The sequence below is a fragment of the Mesoplodon bidens genome (genome assembly GCF_964165515.1).
Source record: "Mesoplodon bidens genome assembly, chromosome: 13".
In the NCBI taxonomy this organism is placed as follows: Eukaryota; Metazoa; Chordata; class Mammalia; order Artiodactyla; family Ziphiidae; genus Mesoplodon; species Mesoplodon bidens.
In genome coordinates, this window is record NC_138169.1 from 37,668,634 (window position 1) to 37,689,492 (window position 20,859).

General features: G+C 43.4%; 1 protein-coding gene across 1 annotated transcript; it reads right to left on the bottom strand.

Moving 5' to 3' along the window:
- Positions 1-78: 78 nt before the first annotated feature.
- On the bottom strand, positions 79-12,118 carry TYMS (thymidylate synthetase). The gene is made up of 7 exons (XM_081252043.1): positions 11,808-12,118; positions 9,918-9,991; positions 7,363-7,537; positions 4,440-4,541; positions 3,531-3,706; positions 2,699-2,770; positions 79-488 (listed from the first exon to the last, which is right to left on the bottom strand). Exons 1-7 carry the CDS (start codon positions 12,016-12,018, stop codon positions 351-353), a joined length of 948 nt encoding a protein of 315 aa, XP_081108169.1. The 5' UTR covers positions 12,019-12,118; the 3' UTR covers positions 79-350.
- Positions 12,119-20,859: the final 8,741 nt, after the last annotated feature.

Sequence of the window (20,859 nt, forward strand, 5' to 3'; positions counted from 1 at the left end):
GGGCAATAGTTATACATAATTCTTGAAGTTCACTGACCATTTTCATAAAAACATTATGAAGTTTGAATTAAGAGTATATAAATTTTCTCTTTCCTGTCTTTATTCACAATCTCTACATTTACACACATCCTTAGTGAGTTACCCTAACTCCAGGTCTTTTACTACTAAGAGAACCAGCACAGTTCTATTTGCCAGTGGTAACATCCTTAAAAGTTAATGAATAATAACTGATAGATCACCAACAGGTTTTGACCTAGTTCCTTGGTTTTGACCTAGTTCCTTCTCCTTTAGAGCAAAATGAACTTTCACCTAGGTGTAAATATCCTTCAAACAACTCCTTCAAAAGCACTCTAAACAGCCATTTCCATTTTAATGGTCGGGTGAGGATTGTAGCCTTCAATCTTAAAGTCTTCAGCCTTGAAGTCATCAATTTTCTCAACGTTTCGAAGGATTTTGAGCTTGGGGAAAGGCCTTGGTTCTCGCTGAAGCTAGAAACAACATAAGGCCATTATTTTGCCAGATCCATACAACCTGCTTTAATTTTGCTCCCTGTGTCCCTTCATGAAACAAATAACAGTATTTTACCAATAAAGTATCAATATTATTTTGCAGGGTTGGAATACCACAGATACCTTGTCCCTGGTTATTCAATGCTGCTGACCAATTCTCTCGCCCACGTGGAGAGTGAAGGGTGTTCAGTAGAATCACATGGTGTCAGGAGCCTTGGTGGCTCACCAGGTTTAAGTTCTTATAATCGACTGCTCTTGGTAAATTTGTTAAAGACAGGGCCTAGTCTTTTACTTTAATAAAAAGTAGCTACAGAATGGTTACTTGAGTCCCTGGAACCCTAGCCCAACCGTCCCTGGCAGAAAGGGCAAAGAAGATGACACGTGTTGACAACTAACAGAAAGGGATGCAAGCCAGGACTCCTGGGATGAACAGACAGCAGCAATGAGGACATGGACACAGGTCACGACCACATAGTATTCCGTCCAGCATGGCTGGAGCAGACTGCCAGAGAGGAGCATCTGGATGAGCCCTGGGTCACCCTCTAATCACAGCAGCCAAGCTCCTCAAAGACTTGCCAAACCCAGACCTAATCCAGAAGGGGCTAAAGGTTTTTGATTTGAATTTTTTTCCTCGAGGTTCATTAAGCACACTCATATTTTTATTGCCATCTTAAATCATCCTTTGTTGGAAATACATAAGACATGACACCATAAAATGCCTAGAAGAGAACATAGGTAAAATATTCTGACATAAATTGTATCAATGTTCTTAGGTCAGTCTCCCAAAGCAATGGAAATAAAAACAAAAATAAACAAATGGGACATAAACTAACTACAAGCTTTTGCATAGCAAAGGAAACCATAAACAAAACCAAAAGGCATTTCTCCACAGAAGAAACACAGCCAATAGGCACATGAAAAGATGCTCAACATCGCTGGTTATTATAGAAATGCAAATCAAAACTAAAATGAAGTACTACCTCACACCAGTTAGAATGGCCCTCATTAAAAAGTCTACAAATAACAAATGCTGGAGAGGGTGTGGAGAAAAGGGAAACCTCCTACACTGTTGGTGGGAATGTAAGTTGGTGCAGCCACGGTGGAAAATATGGAGGTTCCTCAGAAAATGGAAAATAATATTACCATATAATCCAGCAATCCCACTCCTGGGCATATATCCAGACAAAACTGTAATTCAAGGATACATGCACCTCTATGTTCACAGCAGCACTATTCACAATAGCCAAGACATGGAAACAAGCTAAATGTCGATGGACAGATGAATGGATAAAGAAGATGTGGTACATATATACAATGGAATACTACTCAGCCATAAAAAAGAATGAAATAATGCCACTTGCAGCAACATGGATGCAACTGGAGATTATCATACTAAGTGAAGTCAGAAAGGGAAAGGCAAATACCATGAGATATCACTCATATGTAAAATCTAAAATGACAGAAATGAACCTATCTATGAAACAGAAACACGAACACACAATAGACTGGTGGTTGCCAAGGTGGGGAAGGGGTGGGAGTTCAGGATTAGCAGATGCAAACTAGTATATATAAATGAATAAACAAGGTCTACTGTATAGTACAGAGAACTATATTCAATATCCTATGAAACCATAATGGAAAAGAATATGAAAAAAATGTATATACATGTACAACTGAGTCTGCTGTACAACAGTAATTAATAAAACACTGTAAATCAACTATAGTTCAATTAAAAAAACAACAACAAAAAACATCCAAAAAACAAATCCTTTGTTGGCTGCTGTAACTTATGGAAGTGAACACAGACTTTTCAAAGTTCAGACCTAAGTACTGTATGTTAGCATAAAACTAAGGGAACATATTTGCATTTAAACACTCTTCCAAGTAAAAGAATGAATTAAAATGCCACCTCTGGGAAGGTCCTAAACTTTCTGGTCCAAAGATGGCTCCTCCTCTCTGGTACTAGTACTTAATACCTCACAGCACGTGTCATGTAAAGTGTCTGTGGCCATTGAGGCCTGTCTCCCTTGTCCCTGCCTGCCCACCACCACCCGCAAACCTGGAAGCAGGTCCTCTTATCTCTGTCACAGCACCGAGGAGAACACTTATTACAGGAGGGATGTTTTCCATATCGACCTTTTATCAAGAGAAGGTACCAAACCCCAAAGTGTGACAGTTACATTTCTTACCTGAATTTTCAGCGGCTCAATGTGATTCAGGTAAATGTGTGCATCTCCCAAAGTGTGTACAAAGTCACCTGGCTAAACCCCACGGGAGAAAGCAGAACAGTAAATGCTTTAGTCTGAATTCCTTTAAAACACATCATGTAAAAACACATGATACACAGTATGCAGACATCCCAAAGCTTTTCATAAGGAATTTAACCAGCGTCAATTTTGAGAAAAGTTGATTCATCAAAGTTATAATAAATAACCTATACGATCCTGTTAGTTTATACAGAGCAAAAGGACAGGAAAGCTCCGAGGAGGTTACAGAGTAAGCCAGTTAGTTCCTCATTTACATCTATCACATTTAAAGACTAATTGGAGACGAAATTCTCTGCAATGAGTTTTCCACGTTACAGGATCTAAGAGCTCAGTGCTTGGGACTTCCCTGGTGGCACAGTGGTTAAGAATCTGCCCACCAATGCAGGGGACACAGGTTTGAGCCTTGGTCTGGGAAGATCCCACATGCTGTGGAGCAACTAAGCCCGTGTGCCACAACTACTGAGCCTGCGCTCTAGAGCCTGCGCGCCACAACTACTGTGCCCACGTGCCACAACTACTGAAGCCCATGAGCCTAGAGCCCGTGCTCCACAAAAGAGAAGCCACCGCAATGAGAAGCCCACGCACCGCAACAAAGAGTAGCCTCTGCTCACCCCAACTAGAGAAAGCCTGTGCGCAGCAACGAAGACCCAATGCAGCCAAAAATAAATAAATAAACTAATTTAAAAAAATCATTAAAAATAAGAGCTCAGTGCTTTAGGCTGGCAAAAGCCGTTCCTCCCCGAGAGGAGCCCACCTTCAGGCCCGTGATGTGTGCGATCATGTAGGTGAGCAGGGCGTAGCTGGCGATGTTGAAGGGCACACCCAGGCCCATGTCTCCTGACCTCTGGTACAGCTGGCAGGACAGCTCATCGTTCACCACGTAGAACTGGCAAAGGGCGTGGCACGGGGGTAGCGCCATGAGAGAGAGATCTGAGGAGCCGGCAGAGGAAAGTCAGGAGGGGCAGTGGTTTTAAAGAACACAGCTCTAGGCAAAGTGAAACAGAACCAACTCATACAGCGGAGATGGTGAGAAAGAGCCACTGGGCCAGCGACCCCCGTGACCCTCACTGACCGTTCCAACCCCAGGGATGGCATAAGGTCGACGACAGAGACCTGTCCATCAGCGTGAGACTTCTGTGGATGCACGCTGACAACTGAAGCCATGCTCTTCCATCCGAGCTGAAATGAATTACTTGTGCTACCACCATGGCACCAAACCACAAGTATAGGAGGAATGAATTCATTTGCAGGGGCCACAGGATATTGGCCACTCAGGCACACCCTCCTGTATTCAAAATCTCTATCATAAATGCAAATATTCCACTCTGGGTATTTACTACACCTTGGTAGAGTTTAGTTTTACAATATAATTATTTAAAATATTCATAATAGTGAGGGGGAGGTGATCTGAAATTCCATCTGCCCCAATTAAAAATGTTAAAATTTTCATGTGTATTTTTATAGGCAATTTAAAGCCCATAAAATACAAATTTCATCTGGGCCCAACCTCACCCTCTGAAGGTGAAAATGGGACCACGTGCGACATGGCCAGGGTCACAGGGGCAGCCGGGCAGCCTGGAGCAGTTCCCAGGACCACCTCCCACCCACTGCCTCTGCAGGAGGTACCGTTAAGACATGGCAGGGTGACTGGGACGAAATCAACCTTTTGGATTCCAAGCACACAGGATGATTCTTCTGTCGTCAGGGTTGGTTTTGATTGTGTCAATCACTTTTTGCAGTTGATCTACTCCTTGATCTGAATAATCTGCAGAATTGGCAAAAAGAGAGAACACCTCACACGTGAATCACAGCATCCCATGAGAGGGTCTCAGAGGTCATCGACCACACTGTCCTCCCACAGCCTCCCCTGGCCCACAGTTACACGATAGCCAATGAACAATACAAATGTCTTATATTTCGTCGGGTTATATTGAGTCTTGGCTCCTAGGTCTGTCCTCTGGAACCATAACAATGTCTATTTCTTTCCTTTTTTTTTTTTTTTTTTTTTTTTTTTGCAGTATGCGGGCCTCTCACTGTTGTGGCCTCTCCCGTTGCGGAGCACAGGCTCCGGACGCGCAGGCTCATAGGCCATGGCTCACGGGCCTAGCCGCTCCACGGCATGTGGGATCTTCCCGGACCGGGGTACAAACCCGTGTCCCCTGCATCGGCAGGCGGACTCTCAACCACTGCGCCACCAGGGAAGCCCAACAATGTCTATTTCTTACCTACTTAAGAGTCCTTTAAATACTTGGCCGTGGTGCCCCTCCTCCCCCTTCTCCTATCGCTAACCTTCTTCAGCCTCAACAATCTGTTTCTTCCAGTGGTCCCCACAGGACGTAGTCTCTATACCATCAACCAATCTTGTCATGCTCCACTGCCAGGCACAGGGCTGGATCTTCACTAATTTACCCTACCATACACGGTTCAACTAACAGAGGATGAGAATTCCTTTTTGTCATCTAGACACTATCCTTCCAACACTCCCACCTAAAATTACAATTTAACAGCCAAATACCTACTGACTGTAAATATCAGGAAACCTCTAATTATTATACCACCTTATACTTTTGTCCCATTTCTGGTCTCTGGACTTTTAAGTCCCTGTCTCCTTCTGAAATGAACTGGAAGCCGAGATGTGCAGAGCTTCACACCCCTCTGGTTAAACTTCCACTTATTGGAGTCAGACTATCCTCAAGTCCAGTAGTTCTAAATTTGGGGAAGAAAGTCCTATCACCATCACAGTTCCAGAAAAGTAATATCAAAGATTTAAAAAAAGAAGAACTGGGCTTCCCTGGTGGCGCAGTGGTTGAGAGTCCGCCTGCCGATGCAGGGGACACGGGTTCGAGCCCTGGTCTGGGAAGATCCCACATGCCGTGGAGCGGCTGGGCCTGTGAGCCATGGCTGCTGAGCCTGCGCGTCTGGAGCCTGTGCTCCTTAACAAGAGAGGCCGCGACAGTGAGAGGCCCACGTACCGCAATGAAGAGTGGCCCCCGCTTGCCCCAACTAGAGAAAGCCCTCGCACAGAAACGAAGACCCAACACAGCCAAAAATAAATAAATAAATAAATAAATTTTAAAAAAAAAAAATAAATAAAAAAAGAAGAACTGTGAAAGAACAGTTCTGTATCTTAATTGTGGTGGTGGTTACATAAATCTACAGGTGCTAAAATTGCACACAAATTTATAAAGCTGGAGAAATCTGGTAAGTGCTGTGGGTTTTACAAATGTTAATTTATGTGAGAGGTTACACTTTTTTGGGCAATTTCCTGTGAACCTATAATTTTTTCAGGGTAAAAATTCAAAACAAAACAAAACAAAAACTCTTGTACTGAAATCCAACAGCTAAGCATTCATACAACTCTAAACTAAAGCCATAATTTCATCAGGTCCCTCAAGGAAGAATAAATAATTGAACACGAGGCAAGATTTAAGGCACAATTAAGCCAGGGATGTAGCCTCACATCCTGAGGATGTCCTAGGACAGAGGCTACATTCCAACAACAGAAAGACCATTCACCTGCAGAGAAATTGTTTGGCCCACAGAGCATTTTTTTTGGTGTGTGGCAAAATTTACATAACATTAAGTTCACCATTTTAACCATTTTAAAGTGTGCAGTCGGTGGCGTTAAGTACATTCCCAATGTTGTGCAACCATCACCACTATCCATTCTAAATCTTCATTTTCCCAAACTGAAATTCTGTACCCATTAAACAACTCCCCATCCACTTTTGGTCTCTGTGAATTTGCCTATTTCAGGTTGGCATGGCATTTTGAACTTACCAAAGTTGCCACCATTCCAAAGACTTAGGCTTTTATTGAAAAACCCAACAACATCAGGCCCAAATCCCTCCAGCTGGCTAGAGCTGAGGTGTGACTGTCCCCTTTAGGTGGCACATGCTTTCCAGGTAACTGGTTTTTGCCCAGCCAACAAACTGTTACTTCCTGTGTATATGCACATGTGTGGTGTGTGTGCGTGCACACACACACACACACACACACGCACGCACGCCCCGAGGTAGGCATTTGCTTTTGCAACCCCTGACCTAGGGATGGGGGGACAGGAAGGGTCAAAGGACCTGGACTGGATTCTGTGACACTCAGCAAGTGGAGCCACCAAGTGACAGAGGAGGGTGGGCGTCCAGGGGTGAGATGTTTCACCTTCCTCCATCCCACCAGGACGGGGAAGAGAGGGTGACCACAGACCGCTCCCCAGCACCACTACAGTGTGCTGGGCAGCTCAGTCTTTAAAAGGGGAGCTCAAGGCCGCCACAGGGCAATCCCTGGGACTCTTGTCCCCCACATGAACTTCCAACCCTACGCCCAACACAGTGACCAACCACCAACCGGGTCACTATCTGCTGATGAACAAGGTATGGAAGGTGCTAAGACCCAGCAAGTGCTAACCACCCTGCTATGATCTGATCTGATCCTCCACCTGAATCTGAAGCGCCCCTCACAAGGTCCAAGTTATACATCCACTTCCCCATCACCGGCTTCCTATCCCCCAGGCTTCACTTGCAACAATGGAACAAACTCAGGCTGTGAGAGGCACTCAGGAAATCTGAGGCCCCACTCCATCTCCTCACCTGAAACCATATCTTTGTATTCGGCCCCAAAATGCCTCCACTGAAAGCCATAAACTGGGCCTAAATCCCCTTCTGCTCTGCTGGAGAATCCCAGGCTGTCCAAGAAGTCTCGGGAGCCATTGGCATCCCAGATTTTCACTCCCTTGGAAGACAGCTCCTTAGCATTTGTGGATCCCTGGAAGAGATGGGAGACAGCAGCATCCGGTGAATTCCGTGCCGTCAGAGTTGATCCCCCAAAAGCCCCCCAAGTGGGCCTGTGCTGACAGACAGGGGACAGCACCTGACACATCCCATCATTAAGCAGGCTGGTCCCAGTCCAAACTTTCTGAGGGCCCCCAGGATGGTCCAATCCTTCTTTGCAATCACGATCTCAAATCTTTTTTCCTATTCCCCTCAACTAAAATTCGAAACACCTCCAAGTCCTTTCATTACTTCCATCTCCTCTAACAGTTTTGTGTTTCTTAACTTAATGTGTTCTGTGTCTAAGTGTGATGCCCCAGGATGAATCTAATGCCTCATGTGCAATCCGTTTGGTGTATCTTAGACCTGGTATATCAAATATTTCCACCGATTGGCCTAATCAGTCTTAGCTTTTCTGGCAAATATGTCAGTCATACATCTTACAAGTGCCACTATCAAGTCATGTTTACCCCCAACCTATACTTGCAAAGTTAAGGTGTGGGTTTTGGGGAGGTTTTTTTTTTTTTTTTTTTTTGGTGCAGGTACAAGCTTTATTTTCCTCTTATATATTTTACCTCATTAGATTTGGCCCATGTCATCCTAACCTGTATCCTGATGGTGCATCCAGGTCAAGGACAGACCCCACTGGCCTCTGGGTATGATACACTGTAAGGTTCCAAGCAAGGCTACGAGGCCATACACGCCTGGGCCCCATGCCTGCCCTCTCCTCCTCCCTTCTCTGACCAGCTTCCTGACCCCTCTAGCCTCACCATCTGCACCCAAAAAAGAGCACAGCAGTAGTAACCACCACCCATATTACTGTGAGTAGAAAATACAAGCAAAACGCTTGGCACTCAACCCAGTATTAACTATTGCACAGACCATACGTCTCCATATTGCCCAAAGATCCCAGCTGAAGTGCAGGTAAACTCTGACCCCCCCCTTTTTTTGCACCACACAGCACGTGGAACTTCCTCAACCAGGGGTCGAACCCGTGCCCCCTGCAGTGGAAGCATGGAGTCTTAACCACTGGACCGCCAGGGAAGTCCCTAACTCCTGTATTTTTGAGTCACCCATGGAGTGATGATCAGAGGTGAGTCTGATGTGTTCCTGACAAGGATTTATTAGAATCCTGCACTCAAGCTTTAAAACAAGCGAATACATTTTATTTCTGAGCATCCCAGTTCCTCCCTGTCACTGAGTTTGTACTAATTTTTTTCACTTCCAACAACTCATTTCTCGACCTTCCGCATGTGGCTTCAAAAGTCTCCCTTCCCATCCATTCAGACTGGGCTCTAGCTGCTTTACAAACATCCTCTTCTGAGATTTGCACTGATGTATTTGGAAGTAGAAGCTCACTGTCAGTTGAGATAAACCAATGCAGAAGAAAATACCCTGAGAATACAGAACTAAGGGAGACTGGATTGAATCCAAGTCTAAACCTTTTCTTAAAGGTGTTAAGAGGTCTTGGGCCTGCTTTGGCCCAAGACAATACAAGCCACATAAGTGCCCTGTAGAAGGGATCCCAACCTCTAGCCCAGCCCAGAACAGAGCCCATTTCCTCAGGTGCCCTGTGACCAGCACTGGCCAGAATATCACTGGCCTGAACCAGGAGATGGAGCAAGGGGAAGCCCAGGTGTGGCTGCTGCCCATCACCACGGCACTCTAGCTTGTTACTCAAGAGACCCTTCCAGCTTATCCCAACACGAGAGCACAGTTGGGATCTATATTCAGTCATCACTCCATGTTGAGTGCCTACTGTGTGGCAGGCTGTGTCTCAGGGGATGCAATAGCAGACAAGAGAAATTCTCTGCCCTCATGGAGCTTCTAATACTTTTCTAAAAGGAAAAAAAATTTTTTTTAATATATCTTCATTAAAATAATTTTTATTTATTTGATGGTCTGCCTTCGCCCTTGAAGGGGGTAAAGGGGGAGGGCAGACCTTATACATAAGGTATTTCTCTGTAGAGAAAACAAAGGAGAGGTGGGAGGAGAGGGTGGGGAGGTAATCACAGTTTTAGATCCGAGGCAGAGAAAGCTCACTGAGCAGAGACTTGAGGGTGAGGGAGCGAGTCATGCTACGTGGAGCAGAAGGTTCCAAGGAGCAAGACCAGCGGGTGCCTGGGCCCTAGGTGGGAATGTCCCGGTGTGCTCAAAGATTAGCAAGGAGGCCAGGACGGGAGGGGCAGAGTGAGCGGGACTCTGGCAGAGGCCAGAGCTGAGACAGGATGGTAAGGACCTTGGCTCCTACTGAGTGAAATGGGAGCCACTAAGGGCTTTAGGCCGAGGAGTGACATGACGTGACTTTTAAAAGGATCTTGCTGATGCTGTACTGAGAAGAGATTATTGATTTCCAATAGCAGCAACTTCTTTACCTTGATAAACCACAGCAACTCCTCCAAAACACCCTTCCAGAAAACACGTTTGGTTGTAAGCAGAGGAAATTCATCTGGAAAACAAAGTTTATCGTATAATTTCAAGATGGGAAAACAGAACATGCCATCCAACTTTCTCTGTTAAAGCAAACTGCTCCAGGACATAAGGCCCTGGAGTGACCACAGAGAAGCTGGAAAACTGCAACCTCTGCCACGTGGGCACCCCCGGATCAGAGTGGAGCTCCCAAGGCTGCAGCCCCAAGTCAGTGACACAATTCAGACCGAGACCACCTTCCTGTGCCCCTTGACCACCAGACACAGGAATTCCACAGTGATTTGGGGCAGGGAACAGGCAGGGATGCCCGTGTGCACAGGGAAGAGCTACCACCCACTACCTGGTTAGCGTGAACCCTTCATCACAGAGGTGCGAAGACAACACATAGAATGTGACCTAGGACAAAGCCTGAAGGCTCCTATTCCATGATTATCCTGCCAGGGATAACTTGCTCAAGACCAGGGAATAGTAGATACTGCCCTGGCTCAAAATGAACAGTTTCTAGATAGTCGCAAAGAAAATTAACCTCTATTTTTTTAAGTGTAATAAAAATAGTTAACTGTTTAAACACTTGATATGCATGATCCTATTTGATCCTCAAAACAACCCTCCTTGAGGCTCCATTATGACCTCCCTTTTTACGGACACCGGGAGGTAATACGTAAGTTTGCCTCAAGCAATAGAGAAAACTGTAAAAGCTTCTCTCTAAATTTGGTACCTATTCAGTTAACATTATCACTTGTACAGGTGATACTCATGTAACAAGAACAGATTCTTCAAGCACCTGCTTCCCTCCATTTTGAGGATGATTTCCTCCATTTTGAGCACATGGGGACGCTGAAGATGGGAGAAGTTAAGCCACTTGCCAAAGGTCTAAGCAGAGGGGCGGGAGTAGAAACGAGGTCTGTGGCTCCCCGGAGGCCACTGCGCTGCAGCTGCAGGAAGGTGGATCCCTCTGCTCAGATAAAACTCCCTAGGTTGCCCAAGCCACATCGGCCACTGCAGCCCCATATTTTCCAGTCTCTCCAATGGGTGCGCGGCGGAGGGTTTCTCCCCTGACCTGGGTCAATCTGCTTCACCAACAGTTGGTCTCCCCACTCACAACCGCCCTCCACACCTGTTTCAACTTTCGTCCGGTGCCGACCCCCACCCCGCCCCTCTGTCCCCTGAAAGCCCGACCCTAACAACCCCCTAGACACACTTCTTCCCAGGAGCCACCCTGTTTTAAAGACAAAGACAAATAAATATGAACTCCTACTCGGACTCTCGCGTTCCTGTTTCAAGGTTTAAGAGGAAAGCTGGCTCGCGGGACCAGATGGCAAAACTGTCGTGAACCACAAGTTCCCGCCCCTGCTTTTCGGCTCTCTCCTCCCAACGCAGCCCCGCCCACGTCATCTTCGCTCCAATTTTTAAAAACTTTGCAAAGCGGAACAGCAGACGCGGAGGGAAGAGGAGAGGCAGAAAAGGGGCGCCCCAGCCAAGGCCCCGGTCAAGCCCGAGCAGATCCTCTCCCACTCTCTAATCTGGGGCAAACGCTGCAGGATAGCGCCCGCTTTGAGAAACAGCATAACTGCGTGATTAAGAGCCAGAGGACCCGGTTTTACCTCCCAGCTCTGTCCCTCCAGTTCGTATGACCCTACGCAAGTCATCTCTCTAATCCGAGCTTCAGTTTCGGCGTCTGCAAAGTGGGGCCAAGGCCGCTTCCCCTCCTCGCGGGGTTGAGGTTGACTAAACGCCGACCGCGGGGCCCGGCCTGTCCGGAAAGCTCTCCCCACCCCAGCTCCGCGCGCACCGGGCGCGCCCGCCCTCCCGCCCCCGTGGCGCGTCCGCCTCACCTCTCAGGCTGTAGCGCGCCTGCATGCCGAACACCGACAGGGTGCCGGTGCCCGTGCGGTCATCCTTCCGAAAGCCGCAGCGGAGGATGTGCTCAATTTGCCCCAAGTACTGCAGCTCCCCGTGCGGCGGCGGCGGCCGCGACTCGGCGCCCTGCTCCTGCGCGGCGGGCAGCGACGTTGGGCGCGGCAGCTCGGAGCTGGCGGCAGGCATAGCGCGGCAGCGGGCGCGGCAGCGGGGACAGGACTGCAGCTGGCGAAGCGACCCAACGCTTTCAACGGTCCTCTTTTCCCGCCGCCGCTCCTGAGACTCCGCCTCTTCCGGTGACGTAGGCCCCGCCCCTCGCATCCCAGGGGCGCGGTGGGCCGCCAGCTGGGACTGCGATCGCTTTTCCGAATCGCGTGATCTTTATGACATTTTAAAAGTCAAGAACCTTTGACCTAGAAGGAAATCCTAAAGCTATATCTTGGTGCGTTGCCTGAGACAGGCCGCTCTCGTTGGAAAGATTCAGGGTCGACCGCGCCTTTCGGTGATCAAGGGGACCCTAAAACGATTTACACGTGTTCGCGCAATCGAAAAACAAACAAAACCCTGTTATTTGAGGTGTTTCCTACAACTGAGGGGGGCTGCTGCAAGTGATTTGCATTTCCATTTTCCCCCATCCTCACTCAAGGCCGGCAGCTGGAGCAAATAGAATAAGGCAGCTTTTTTACTTGATTAATAACAGCCAGCCGTTTTCAGTTTTGAATACCAAAATTTTAGTTTTAGTGTAACGTTTATAATATAAACACTGGTGGGTAGAAAATATTTGATAATGAGTTTAAAAGGTACTAATACATGTACATGCAACAGCAGTCTTTTGAATCACCTGTTTATTGAGCACATAGTAGATGCTCAATAAATTTCTTGATGTCGCTGCGTCTAGGGTTACTAAGAAGGAGGTGTGGGCTCTCTCTGAAACATACTGAACACTTTCTTTCTATTCAATAAAGTCGATGGTTTTTCTTTTTTCTCCCCTCTCCTCCCCCCATCTCAACTTTATTGTCTGTGGAAGATTCTGGAATCTTTCTGTTAAAGGGCACTTCTCAAACTCAAGGTTAAAATTTTTGTAACAGGAAAACATTCTGGGAGGAAATAAATATCTTTCACCTGCAGCTCTGCCTAATCTGCTTGGCAAAAACAATGTTACATTTGTGTTTTCTTTTGGGTGGAATGTTCTTGCTCTTTGGTTGTATGAGTGCTCACAAAGGGTAAACTGAAATGCACTGGATAGCAGATGTTTTAGATATATTTAATCTATCAAACCTATCTAATCCGTCACCTGCTAGGCTGGCCTTTCCCAGGTCAACTAGATTCACCCTTCCCCTCCCCCATCACCTTCCTCATCCCGCCCCCCACGCCCACACCAGTGTAATAATAGTATTAAAAAGTCACCTGTATCTGCTTTGGGGATGATGGCCGTCCTGTGTTGCGCTGTACTGCTTGGATGGGGTGGACGCGGTGGCTGTCTCCAGACGCGACGGGCTTTTTTTCTGATGGTCATTTGGGCAGAGACTGCTCTGTGGGAAACCTGAACTCAGAAAACAGGCTTTAGACAGGGATGGGGACTCAAGTTGTCTGCCTTAGCTTGAGAGCGCCCCTGGGTGTGAGAAGCTAAAATGCGGTGTGGAGGTGCAGTCTTCGCTGCGAGGGATCGCCCCGCACATTAATTACCGCAGGGCTGTAGGTGCCTGCGCAAGGCCAACTAAATGCAGATAGATATTCCCCCAACCCCACGCCGAGCAAAAGTGTCTCCACACATTTCCAACCATGTGCCTGGTCCCAGGCTGAAAATCTCCCAGATTGCCTAGTTGCAGTTACTCTCTGTGTTTATTTCCCTTTTGTTATTTTGAGCTGAGTTTAATTGTTCCAATCGAATATCACTTGTACCACAGGGCGAATCTTGGGACACAAGTGTAGACTCCCCCGCCTGCGTGGAGACTCCTCTTCCATTGTAATACTTGGAGGACCTTGGTTTCATGATAATGGAGAGAGAACGGTTTCCTTCCCGGTTGCTGCTCCATAAACGAATGATCCTCTCAGACAAGCGTATCATTCATTCATTCATTCATTCATTCATCCAACAGCGTTTACATCATAGTGCCTACCACGAGTCACCAAGGAGCAAGATAGACAAGGTCACTCTCACAGAACTGACACTCTAGCTAGAGGAGCAATTCCTAAGTCTGAGAACAAGACATCTGCAGAGAGCAACAAGTGCTATGATGATTACATAACTGGGTTCAGAGAGACCACTTTAGATCCCACCATCAGGTGAGGCCTCCCTGAGGAGGTCACATTTGAGCTGAGACCTAAATAGTGAGAAGAAACCAGCAGGGGATGATCTGGGGAAAGAGCATTCTAACCTCGAATGCATTATACCAGCAGCTTTCACAGCACTCACATCTATAAAAACGCAAAATAAGGATGATATTGATGCTGAATCCTATCTCATTCTAGGAAGAAATAATAATTATTAATGGATCCATTAACTTACTGGAGGAAAAAGAGCTTTTTCTTCTCATTAAGAGATCTATTTCTGTTAAAAATTTCGCTGTTTATGTTTAATAGCCATAGAAATGTGTAATATATTTATTTTGATCAATTATGTACAATAAATTACAATGATAACTCAATCCAGAATGAATATTTGATACCTAGATTTTTGTGTCCCAGGAAATTTTTAATTTTCAAAATTTAAAAATATTTATATTTTATTGATCAATAAAGATGTTTAAGCATAAAATATATTACATTAGAATAAAATTCTCTGAAGAAAATAGAATGAAAATATAAGAGTTTAAGGAGAAAATGGAATGAGATAAAATTTCTTACTGTTAAAGAAAAACTTGTTTATTTGTTTAAATGGATGATATTGGATATCAAATTGCCATATGTAGATTCCATTGGGCACATTTCAAAAAAGGATGAGATATTTTTAAAGATGCTACTATTTACAATACATGGGAAAATTAAAATTCCCTATTCTTTCAACTTATATTGAAAAATCATGTGGAAGAGCATATATACATTTTTCAGTTTCCTTTTCAGTGTGTATGAGAGCAAGAACATTTGAATATTATTGGTCTGGATATTGATTCTTCTTTACACGACAAATTCTCAAAAATGTTGGCACAATTAGGTAAAGGAAAGCAGGAAACTAAAATTTTTGAGAGCCAACTATGAGTCAGATACTAAATAATAGTATTATTTATATAGTCAAAGCTACCATCTACCATCAATTGATGCTTATCATTATGGATTATTTACTGTAGTTCTCACAACTACCCAATAAAACAAAAACTATTACTTTTATCATTTTAGAGATTAAAAACACAGAGGTTCAGAGAGATTAAGGATCTTGCCTAGTCAAATACCTGTGAAATCTGGCAGCCAGGATTAAAATCCAGGTCAGCCTGCAGGAATAAAGACACAGATCTACTAGAGAATGGACTTGAGGATATGGGGAGGGGGAAGGGTAAGCTGTGACAAAGCGAAAGAGCGGCATGGACATATATACACTACCAAATGTAAGGTAGATAGCTAGTGGGAAGCAGCCGCATAGCACAGGGAGATCAGCTCGGTGCTTTGTGACCGCCTGGAGGGGTGGGATAGGGAGGGCGGGAGGGAGACGCAAAAGGGAGGGGATATGGGAACATATGTATATGTATAACTGATTAAATTTGTTAATTAAAAAAAATAAAAAAAAAATCCAGGTCAGCCTGCACGGAAGGGCTTTTCTCTGCCAGATGCTTTGAGGCCAATATCTTCCTTTCCTTTCTTCACTCTACAAGGTTTTGATGGCACGTTGGCTATAAAAGTCAGGTTCCCTTTATAACTTATTTTTTGGCACCTTCTCTGACAAATATATCAAATGTATGGCTGAATAGACTCTTTATTTGAGATTTACTGTACATTAAGGTATCCAGGATTCTATCAATAGTATCCTTTTTTTAAAAAAATATAGGCTTCAGTTATGATAAAAACAGCTTTGTCTTCATTTGGAATTGACTATATTCGATGGGCTGCCTTTGAACTCTAAGTCTCTCTGACAAGCTTTCCTACCAAATAGCTCGACTGGGTGAAAAATGCTTTAAAGGTTTCAAGTCCTCTCTTTATATTTCTTTTTATAATTTGAAAGACTGACTATAAATATATCCCCAGTGTAATCCTTAGTGACATATACTGGCAAAAGATTCTCCTTTTGTATTGCACCAAGGTCCAAATTCTGAGGTTCAGTACGTGTCAGTCAAAAACACTTTGTGTTTTATGTAAAATCTGTATGGCCTTGTTAAAAAAAGAGCACTGTTGTGTTAATTTTTAAAAGAAACTATGCAGTACACCCATATGCATGGCAGCACTCTCCACAATGGCCAAAAGATGGAAGCCATCCAAGTATCCAACTCCAGATGAACAGATAAACAAATGTGATACTCATGTGCAATGGAGTAGTATTCAGCCTTAAGAAGAAAAGGAATTCCAGCATATGCTACCATGTGGATGAACCTTGAGGACACTACCCTAAGTGAAATAAGCCAGTTGCAAAAGTACAAATACTGTATGATTCCACTTATCTGAGGTCCCTAGAGTAGTCAGAGTCGGACAGATTGTGGCTGTCAAGGGCTGGGGGACAGGGGAGAAATGGGAGTTATTGCTTAATGGGGACAGAGTTTCAGTTTGGGAAGATGAAAAAAGTTCTGGAGATGGTTGATGGTAATGGTTGCATAACATTGTGAATTTACTTAATGTTACTGAACTGTGCACTTAAAAATGATTAAAATAGTAAATTTTGTTATGCATATTTTACCACACAAAAAAAAATCTATGCAGAAGCTATAGATCTTTACTAAACAAAGGAATGAATTACAGATATTTTTCAAGAAGTCAAATATTTTATATTGTAAAAGCAAATTAAAAAAAGAATCTTTGTTAATTAGAAAGTGGCACATTTGTAGTAGAAGTGATAGAACACAGACCCCTTGGTGATTTAATATTTAATTTACAAACTATGAATATACCATAGAATACAGTAACATTTACATTTGATATTTTAAAAAGGAATTTTCATTTTAACTCAATTTGAATAGTTATTAAACTGCCATTTAACATAAGAAAATTAACCGTACTTTACAATATATAACTGACATACTCTCCTGCAGCTACATTTCCTGCATTATCTTATGTATTTCTGGATTTTCAGGTCTCAGCTGAAGAGGTAATTCTACTTGCCGCATATAGGATGCATCAGTTCTTACCTTAAAAAAGCATCAATAATCAAAATATTAATAAATTACTTATAGACTGAGTGCATTTTTTCTTGGAATAAAGTCCGGAATTAGTGACAGAATAAATACCCTTGGCTTTTGAAAAAATGAATACATTGCAAAATAACAGAAAACTCATCTGTATGGATTTGATTTTTTTTTTTTTTTTTTGCGGTCCACGGGCCTCTCACTGTTGTGGCCTCTCCCGTTGCGGAGCACAGGCTCCAGACGCGCAGGCTCAGCGGCCATGGCTCACGGGCCCAGCTGCTCCGCGGCATGTGGGATCTTCCCGGACCAGGGCACGAACCCGCGTTCCCTGCATCAGCAGGCGGACTCTCAACCCCTGCGCCACCAGGGAAGCCCTGTATGGATATTTTTAATCACACTATTCAAAGGGATCTTCTCAGTTCCCCTGGATTATTAAACCTCTACAATGGCCCCTGCCTCTGATGTGAAGATACTCATTCTGTATTCTATGTGCACATAGTATTTGTTCGATAAACTTCTATTGTTTATGACACATTACTTTATTCAAGGTGTTTCTTCCCTATGTGTGCCTTTCATTCTGATAATGACGGTAAGAACCAATCACCAAATGCTTATTGGATACTTGGGATGTGCAAGACATTCTGTTACAGCCTGTAACTGTGGATCCCAACCACAGTTACAGCTGTGAAAGTCTGGAATAGGGAAATAAACACATCCCAAACCAATCAATAAAGTTAGGCATTTAGGATGCTAGATGACTAGATGAGAATTCCAGAGGAGGGTTCTTAATATATGTTCTACCCTATAAATGGGATTCATGTTTTAACAAGCTACATTCTTGGAGTAAGAGCCTAACAAATATTCATATATTTGAATGGAAATGACAGGGTGATTCTTTTCCCCCATCTTTCCTGTTATTTTCCTTAGTATGTTGCTATTTCACTGTTGGCAGATTTGAGAGCTTGGTGTGTTGATCTAATCAGAACACACAAAATCTTACCCACTGAATTAAATAGGATGCACAAAAGAAGAAATTCAAGTAGTAAGCAAACTTGGAAAAATGTACATTATAATCAAAAACATAAAAGTTGTAATAGTAAGAAAAGTTTTCATTTATTAGTAAAGTTTTTTTTCAATTGAAATGTTAGGATATGAGAAAGTTGTACTTTAGACATTGCTGCTATCAAATTTGGCAATATATATCAATAAAATGTTAACCTTTAAACAAATAATTCAATTTTTTGGAATCCATCTAAGAAAATAAGTGGAAAATGTGAATAAGAAAAAATAGTAAGATGATAACAGTTTTGTGAAGATGGTGGGACTGCGGATAATCTTTGTCTTCTAAATTTTGGGGGGAATTCCCTGGTAGTCCAGTGGTTAGGATTCTGTGCTCTCATTGCTGGGGCCTGGGTTTGATCCCTGATGGGGGAACTAAGATCCCACAAGCTGGGTGGCATGGCAAAAAAAAAAATTAAAAGAAAAATAAAGTTTTGGAATTTGTGATTTTGTTACTTTTAGAATTAAAGAACTATAAATTAAAAAGAAAAAAATTAATACTGCCTTTATGAAAGATCATTTTGTGAGCCGTATTAGTAAATAATTTGTTCACTAACTCAATTTTTCAACATATTTTCCATTGTCATTGCAGCCTCTTCATTCCAAAATCTGTGAAAAGATTTTATTGAAAATATTTTTATTATTCAGTCATAAATAAATCATCAATACCCATTTGAACACTAGCACACTGTTTCTTCCCTCAAAATCCTGCAGTGTCTCACCGCGGCCTACTGAGTTTGGGCCCTAGGTACAGCTGCCCAGCTTCCCCACTCATTTTGTGAGGCAGACAGTATCCTTTCATGCCTTTTTTTTTTAATATAGAATATAGGAAGGTGTTTAAGCCCTTCCTATATTCTTTTTTTTTTAATAAATGTATTTATGTTTTGTTTACTTATTTGTGGCTGCATTGTGTCTTCGTTGCTGCATGCGGGCTTTCTCTAGCTGTGATGAGCAGGGGCTACTTTTCGTTGCGGTGCTCGGGCTTCTCACTGTGGTGGCTTCTCTTTGTTGTGGAGCATGGGCTCTAGGCACATGGGCTTCAGTAGTTGTGGCTCGCGGGCTCAGTGGTTGTGGCTCGCAGGCTCTAGAGCTCAGGGTCAGTAGTGGCGGTGCATGGGCTTAGTTGCTCTGCGGCATGTGGGATCTTCCCGGACCAGGGCTCGAACCTGTGTCCCCTGCATTGGCAGGCAGATTCTTAACCACTGCGCCAACAGGGAAGCCCCCTTCCATGCTTACAAGTGAAGAAAGAACACAAACTCATATGGGGGAGGTTCCCGGATAGAGGGAGGCACAAAGGGCCCTGGTGGGAGTAGATTCATTTAATAGGACTTCTCAGCATCCCTAGTATCTAGACACTCCAGTCTTTCTGGCCCCATTTGCTCACATTTTCCCCTATTTTTGGAATCTTTTTTGGAATATTCTCACCTTTATATTTTGACCATATATATATGCACATATGGTCAAATATATTATTTGATCATGTATATATAATCAAACATATATATGATATATATCATATCTATTTTGGTGGGGGGTGAAGGGAGAAGAGGGGGGGAGGGAGGGAAGGAGGGAGGGAAAGAGAAAAGAAGAGGAAAAGATGAGGGGGATAGAAGACCGATGGAAAACAAAGAGGAAAAAAATGGAAATGTACCACACTGAGAAGTTTCTCCTCCATGGTAAAGTAAAGACACTGCCCTCAACTCCCAGAGGGCCCCCTTGGGCACTCACTAAATGCTGCCTCCTATTACTGTTCTGTGTGTCTTGTATCTCCCAAGTTCATCATTTTCTCCTCTACCGTACCTGGGTCTTGTGCCTTCACTTAGTAGATGCTAAAAAGATATTGGTTGATTGATGTAACTTAAGCAAAAACTTCTCCAAAATTCAGAGGTAAAGGGAGAGGCAGCAAATCCAGTAATATCCAGCTTAATTATACACTGATGGTGACCTACTAACAAGATCCCTTATGAATAATAACTTAGAATTAAAAATTATTCTTTTAAGATTGACCATGTTACCAAAGGAGACTATTATGTACAGTTTTAATTGTGCCACTAATTTAGAAGATCATCCTAAGTTTAACAGAGATGGTGACTAATGTATGCCTGAAATGTCATTCATTTATTTTCTCTGCAGACTTAATAGATTTACATTTTATCTCAATGTAGGATTATCATGGAATGGAAGTACTTATACTTAGGTTTAGAGATGCAGAACACGTTGATACGGTGTTCAATCTACATTTGCCTAGGTATTTTAGCAAAATAACATCTTCTAATTTGAAATCTTAAAATTATTTATTCACTATAGAAAATTGTAAAAATATCAGAAAATGGAAAGGGTTTAAAATAAATCATCCATTTCCCATTGTAATTCCTGACAATCCTTTTTATTTTTAATGCAGATTTTAGATTTTTTTGATCATTACATTTATAGAGTTTTGTACTCGCTTTTTTTTTTTTTTTTTTTTTTTGACCAAATGTCCTAACAGGAACCAGTATAATGTGGCAATTTTGAGTCAGAGAGAACTGGTTAAAATTTGGCTCTACCACCTGCTGACTTGAATAATTCATTTAACCTTGGATCCTGAGTCTCAAGTTCCCTTTCTGGAAAATGGTAATAATAATATCTACCTCACAGATATGCTTAGAATAAACCCTTGTTCCAGTAGTTGTCATGTTATGATTTAAATTTTATAAATATCTTT